The 7,305-nt window shown below is 34.0% G+C and overlaps 1 protein-coding gene across 1 annotated transcript; it reads left to right on the forward strand.

Annotated features, from left to right (window-relative positions):
* The first annotated feature begins 2,697 nt into the window (after window positions 1-2,697).
* LOC145968349 (uncharacterized) lies at window positions 2,698-5,252 on the forward strand. Its single transcript, XM_083093734.1, has 4 exons — window positions 2,698-2,921; window positions 3,352-3,963; window positions 4,084-4,358; window positions 4,600-5,252. Exons 1-4 carry the CDS (start codon window positions 2,698-2,700, stop codon window positions 5,250-5,252), a joined length of 1,764 nt encoding a protein of 587 aa, XP_082949860.1.
* Window positions 5,253-7,305: the final 2,053 nt, after the last annotated feature.

A 7,305-nucleotide genomic window follows, 5' to 3' on the forward strand; every position in this document is an offset into this window, starting at 1 on the left:
CCAAGAGATGTTACGCAATTGCTAAGCGCAATACATAATTAAATTTTTATTATTAATTGAGTATTGATTGTTTGATTATTAATCCCAATGTTTAATCGTACGGAAACTATTCTTGTTCAATCCAAAACTACTCTACCTGCAGATGAGACGTGATTAGGTTATTACCAGGCACCACATATATACATTATACGTATTGATCTTAACAGCATTTGTCCATTTCAGTTTTCAAAGTAGAATTATGCAATATAAATTATACATTTCATATTTAAATCAATATATTATACGTAAATTCAAAGTCCATAGGAACATTATCGGAGAATTGTGAATATTTAATTAGATCAAAGTAAATACAACAGTACAATTGTAATATTATTTTATACATTTGTTACATTGTAATATTATTTTATACTTATTACATTTTACGTGTGTTCTATTATTTGGATTAATGAAAGGCGCACATTTTGTTCACACTGGCGTGAAAAATGAATAATATAAAATATTACAAAGAAAATGGCAAAAGAACCAACGCGCGGTAGTTGGAGCGCAGAGAAGCAACAACACTTCTTTCTTTTTTCAATATTAGTTTATTAAAAAACTCATATTACAACAATCCGAAACGTTCGCTTTTTGTTGTTGTAATATGAGTTTTTTAATAAACTAATATTGAAAAAAGAAAGAAGTGTTGTTGCTTCTCTATGCTCCAACTACCGCGCGTTGGTTTTCTTATTCCATTTTCTTTTTAATTTTTTAAATAAGGAAATTCTCTGCTGTTTTACGCGATTTTCATACAAAAATAATTAATGAGAAATTAATTAACAAAAATCCACGCGAGAATAGATACGCGACGAGAAGAGATAATCCAAAAGATGTTACGCATTTCCTAAACGCAATATGTTAATGCCCAGCTAATATACGCTCCGAGGTCTGTTTTTTTCATTATGTATTTTATGAGATCTGTTTCTTTTCACTGTATTGTATCTACAACGCATGCCCTTTTGGAGGTCAGAATGGCCCAGTCATCCCTTTTGGGGAGTCTAAGTGGCCCCGTCGTGCGGTCGAAAAGAAAAAGCAGTCAGTCGCGTGTTAGCCAAGTCTTTGAATAAAGCTAATTATTGAAGTGCGACTCAATTCACTATTTTTACCTATGTTCCTTAGAAGAAAACGCAAAAATAAGTGGTCCAAAACGTAAAACTTTTGCCACTTGGGTAAATCTTTTTCACGTGTATAAACTACGATTTTTTCGGGGCACGTCGAACGAAGATTTAACAACCATAAAATTGGTCCATCGAGCCGGATAATTTACAAATTCTCTACATCGCATGAAACATCATCGAAGATTACACAAAGACATTGTTTAACATTTGCCCTTTATGTTTGTGCGAAGTTCAATGTGTGAATGAAAGACACGGATCATCTATTTACGACACAAGAGAACAAAGGGACAACGTTCACAGCAATACAACGATACTAAGACGATTTAAGCGTAATCATAGATAAATAATCTAAAAATACTTATTGCGTAAGTCTTATAAATCTGTAATAATACTCGTTAAATATTTCTTGCCTTATTCATTTGTTAATCATAATGAATGACGAAATTCGAATGCTAGTACAAAAGCGTGCTATAAATACAATAAAATCGCAGCTAACTCGTTTCAGAGGATATTTAGAAAAATGTAGTGAGCATCCAGACGAACAACAATTAATCGAGCGTCTTGAAAAAATTAGGTCTACACGTGGGATAGTTTCGACCAAGTACAATCCAACCTTGAATTATTGAATGTGAACGAAGGCGAGCATGGAGTGGAGTCAAATGACGATAACGAAAGAGCGTAATTCGAGGAGGCTTTCTTTGAATTAACCGCCCGCGCCCAGCGTCTGCTGGCATTTCTTAGGATCCCCGCTGCTAACGGTAATCTTGAGACTGTCCAAAACCAGCCTGTCGTACAAAGCGTAAAAACGAATATAAAGCTTCCTACAATTAATTTACCTACTGTCGACGGAAAATACGAGGTGTGGTTGAGTTTCTATGATAATTTTAAATCTATCGTTCATGAAAACGTAAATCTTACACCTGTGCAGAAACTGCAATATTTGAGATCGTCATTAACAGACGAAGCTGCACAGCTGATTCAAGCATTGGAAATGACATCGCAAAATTATGAAGTAGTTTGCGCTTTATTAGTAGAGCGTTACGACAATAGGTGAATAATAGTTCAAAGTCACATTCGCGCACTTTTTGATCTGCAGGTAATCTCTAAAGAATCCCCATTACAGTTACGATTTCTCATTGACGCCGCGTTAAAACACACGAGAGCATTACACGCGCTTGATCAACCCACGGACCACTGAGATGCCTTATTGCTGCATTTAATAACATCTAAACTAAATCGATTTACTCATAAAGAATGGGAACGCTCCCTTGATGGTACGGATATTCCATCCATTGATGAATTTTGGAAGTTTCTAAAAAATCGCTGTCATGTATTAAAGAGTGTAATTCGAGATGATTCAAATCAATCCAATCAATTTAAAAATCAATCTAAGATAAATAACTCACGATCTAATACGAATAAAAATAAATAGCAAACTTTTGTGAGCACTCATGCTAAACTCGAATGCGCCGTTTGCAAACAGAATCATAATATATTTCATTGCGAAAGTTTTCTCAAACTTGATCGTGATGCCAAATCTGCCATGGTGAGGTCCCTGGGCCTCTGCTACAATTGTTTAAGAGCCAATCATCTAGTAAGTGATTGTAAATCAAGCACATGTAAAAAATGTAAGCATAAATATCATACTTTATTGCATTTTGAAAATGAATTGGCAAGTCAACAAGCAAGTAATTCCAGTGTCGTGAATGCTAATCCAATTGCGAGTCTTCAAGCTTTGTTAGGCCTCAAGTTCTTTTATCCACAGCAGTAATATTTGTTTTAAATAATCGTGGAAAACCCGTAGAATGCAGAGTGTTATTAGATAATGGATCTCAGTCTAATTTTATTATTGAACGATTGTGTAATCTTTTAAATCTCAAAAAGAAGGAAGTCAACGTTCCAGTTTCGGGTTTCAATCAAAATTTAACGTATGTTAAATATTCTATTGTAACGACTATCAAATCAAAAAATGGTTCCTTTACAGCCGATTTACCTTTTTGGTAGTTTCTAGAATCATAGAGACTCTTCCACACAGCAATTAATTGTCAAGATTTAAACATTCCACGGAATATCACTTTAGCAGATCCTGAGTTTGGCAAGCCCTCCGAGGTTGATCTCATTGGAGCTCAACTCTTTTATCAATTGCTATGCGTTGGTCAGATAAGCTTAATTCGACTTTAATATTGCAAAAAATAAGGCTTGGTTGGATAGTCTCAGGAGCAGTATGTAGTCAAGGTACTCCTGCTCGAATCGCGTGTAACATATCGGTAGATTCGCTTAATGTTCAATTAGCAAAATTCTGGGAGATTGAAGAAATAGCGAGCGTTAAGCGTCATTCTAATAGCAAAAAGGCGTGCAAATTGCACTTTACTCAAACGGTTTCTAGGGATACAAACGGTCGTTACATAGTTAGATTTCCATTTAATGAAAAAAGGCATAATCTTGGAGAGTCATATCAAATAGCATTGAAAAAATTGTATTCACTAAAACGGCGATTAATGCGAGATCCTCAAGTGTACCAAGAGTATTCAAGTATTCTTAAGAAATATGAAGACCTGGGTTATATGACTGAAATTTCTAATCATAACGTTGTTGAAGTTGGATATTTCATTCCTCATCATCCGATGTTCAAGCGCGATAGTCATACAACTAAAATACGAGTTGTCTTTGACGCTTTTTCGAAGACTACCACCAGTATATCATTAAATAATGTGCTCCTTGCTGGACCAACGATTCAAGAGGATTTATTTTCAATAATTACAAGATTTCGGACTCATCAGTATGTATTGAGCGCCGACATTGAAAAAATGTATAGGCAAATTCGTGTTCATCCCGACGATGTGAAATATCAGAAAATACTATGGCGTAACTCCAAATGAATCAATCAAAATATTCCAATTAAATACGCTTACTTATGGAACTGTTCCAGCTCCATTCTCGCTATCAGAACGTTGCAGCAACTGGCTATGGACGAGCAGAAACAATTTCCACTAGCCAGCAAGGTTATACAAAAGGACTTATGGAACTGTTCCAGCTCCATTCTCGCTATCAGAACGTTGCAGCAACTGGCTATGGACGAGCAGAAACAATTTCCACTAGCCAGCAAGGTTATACAAAAGGACGTTGATGATCTGCTTACTGGCGCATCGACCATACGAAAAGCGGAAATATTACGAGACGAACTTATCGCATTGTTGGCAGTTGGTGGATTTCATTTGATGGTGTTCAAACGAATCAAGTCTTCTGGAACCATTATTGGAAAAATCCAATAATCCACACATCTGTTTAAACGAATCTGAAGTGCAAAAAACTCTAGACATCCATTGGCAACCTCATGGCGATAAACTAATACACATTATGAAGTCGTTTGGTTAACATCAGCGAATAACCAAAAGAACCATGTTATCTCAAATCGCTTCACTTTTTAATCTTCTTGGACTTTTAGGTCCAACAATAGTAAAAGCAAAAATCATGCTGCAGAAACTGTGGGAGATTAAGTTAAATTGGGATGAGTCAGTGCCGATAGATATTGCTACTTCTTGGAATAAGTACAAGAAACAAATCGAGCTTTTAAGCAACTGTACGTTTCCACGTCAGATTATCGGGAATAGTGCTGTAAAAATCCAATTGCATAGCTTTTGTGACGCTAGCGAAGACGCATACGGAGCTTTAATATATCTGCGATCTACGACTATCACTGGTGTTCATACAATTAGTCTGGTTTGCTCGAAAACTCGCGTAGCTCCGCTCAAGAAATTGTCGTTGCCTCGTCTTGAATTATGCGCAGCAGTTCTTCTTGGAAGACTCTATAAAACTATTAGGAAATCTCTTCGAATTAATTTGGATGAAGCAATTTTTTGGTCCGATTCAACCATCGTACTTTATTGGATTCAAACATCACCGCATAAATTGAAAACATTTGTCGCAAATCGTGTGTCACAAATACAAAAGGATACTGAACATGGAAATTGGAGACATGTAACTTCTCAAGATAATCCTGCGGATGCGTTATCAAAAAAACAATTTTCTTATGAATTCATTAACATTTCCATCTCCATCTTCCATCTCATGGTTGAGCAGTCCGATGTGGTTATCTAATGAAGAGGATTCTTGGCCGCTTAATTTAATATCCAGCATCGAAATAAAATGGAAGCCCTCGACATCTGAGTATCAAATGGGTAATTTACCAGAAACTAGGCTTGTATGCTCGAGACCGTTTAAAAATATAGACGTTGATTTTTACGGTCCGTTCTGGATTAAAGAAAAGAAACTTCGCAATCGCAATAAAATTAAGATTTACGTAGCTGTATTTATATGTCTAGTTACTTAGGGCTGTACATTTAGAAATTGTAAGCGATTTGGCTTCTGAAGCGTTTATATTATAGCTAGTTTGAAGCGATTATTTGCACGTCGTGGCAAGGCTCAGATTATTCAGTCAGATAATGGCATTAATTTGGTAGGCGCGAGTAATCATTTAAAAGAAGTGTATCAGTTTCTAAAGGAAGAAGAAAATCAACAATCCATCGCTTGTTATCTAGCAAATGAAGGGATACATTGGTCTTTCATTCCTCCTCGAGCACCTCATTTTGGAGGTATTTGGGAGTCTGCAGTGAAAGACTTTAAGCATCATATGCGACGAACTGTTGGAGATGCTCTCTTCACCTTTGAATAATTCAATATCTTCGTAATAGAAATAGAAGCAATTTTAAATTCAAGGCCTCTTACTCCAATGTCATCAGATCCAAATGATTCAATTGTTTTAACACCCGCGCATTATTTGATCATGCATCTTTATTATCCATTCCAGAATATGATTTTACAAATACATCTTCAAATCATCTCTCTACTTAGCAACATATTCAAAAGATAAAGCAACATTTTTGGAAGCGTTGGAGCAAAGAGTATTTAAATGAATTACAACAGCGTGCCAAGTGAATTTCCAGAAGACCTTGTTATATTCAAGGAGGATAATACGCCTCCGTTGCATTGGATTACTGATAGTAATAACTACCCATCCTGGCGATGATGGGATAGTACGAGTAGTTACAGTCAAGACAGCAAATAGCATATATAAAAGATGCATAAAAAAGTTAATTCCTTTACCGACATTATAAGCCTTAGTTTAATAAGCTCTCTTTTTGTTGTTTTATTTGAAACTGTCGTTTCAATTATTACATATTAAATTTAATTATTATTATAATTATTACATATTAATACATATTAAATTTAATTGAGTATTGATTGTTTGATTATTAATCCCAGTGTTTAATCGTACGGAAATTATTCCTGTTCTGTCCAAAACTATTCTATCTACAGACGAAACGTGCTATGATTATTACCAGACACCACATATATACATTATACGTACTGACCTTAATAGCGTTTGCCCTTTTCATTTTTCAAGATAGAATTATGCAATATAAATTATACATTTTATATTTAAATCAATATATTATGCGTAAATTCAAAGTTCATAGGAACATTATCGGAGAATTGTGAATATTTAATTAGATCAAAATAAATACCACAGTACAATTGTAATATTATTTTATACTTATTACATTTTAAGTGTGTTCTATTATTCGGATGAAAGGCGCACTTTTTGTTCAAACAAGTATGAAAAATGATCAATATAAAATATAAATTTATATCTTACATATATTTTTTATATATACTAGAATATTACAAAACGCATGCCATTTAATTTTTTTGCTATGTAGTATAATATAAGAAAAAATACATGGAAAAGAAATTTGCTGAAATAGCTAAAAATTTTGATAGCTCAACAAATCTACAGCCGTGACACATGGACAACTAATCTTCTGTGTTACAGTTACCAAGTTACAAAGCTCTATAAAATTAATCATTATAACTGAAAATAGGATAATATTATATAGCAGATTTTGGTATAGCAAAGAAGACTTTTTAATTAATTCAATCCAAATTATGGCTTTAAATTTCCAATAATGTATATTTGTGTAACATAGGTTTTTGCTGCTTTACTAAATAAAATTTGATTTATTAACAATCTTTATTATAGCAAAGAATTAATTGTTTTACCAATATAATATAAGCTAAAACAATAATACTTATTAAAAATTGTAATTTATTTCTATTCTTTTTAGTAAAATATAAGAAATAAAATATAATA

Source organism: Camponotus vicinus, unplaced genomic scaffold, assembly GCF_025532165.1.
Source record: "Camponotus vicinus isolate PSW18456_S1 unplaced genomic scaffold, iyCamVici1.0 SCAF_3, whole genome shotgun sequence".
NCBI lineage: Eukaryota > Metazoa > Arthropoda > Insecta > Hymenoptera > Formicidae > Camponotus > Camponotus vicinus.

Bases quoted from the DNA above. Each gene is read 5' to 3' on its own strand.
- LOC145968349 (XM_083093734.1), top strand. From the start codon at position 2,698: ATGGTGAGGTCCCTGGGCCTCTGCTACAATTGTTTAAGAGCCAATCAT. The intron at 2,922-3,351 runs GTAATATTTGTT...GCAAAAAATAAG, and splicing joins AAGTTCTTTTATCCACAGCA to GCTTGGTTGGATAGTCTCAG. The intron at 4,359-4,599 runs GTGGATTTCATT...TTGGACTTTTAG, and splicing joins TATCGCATTGTTGGCAGTTG to GTCCAACAATAGTAAAAGCA.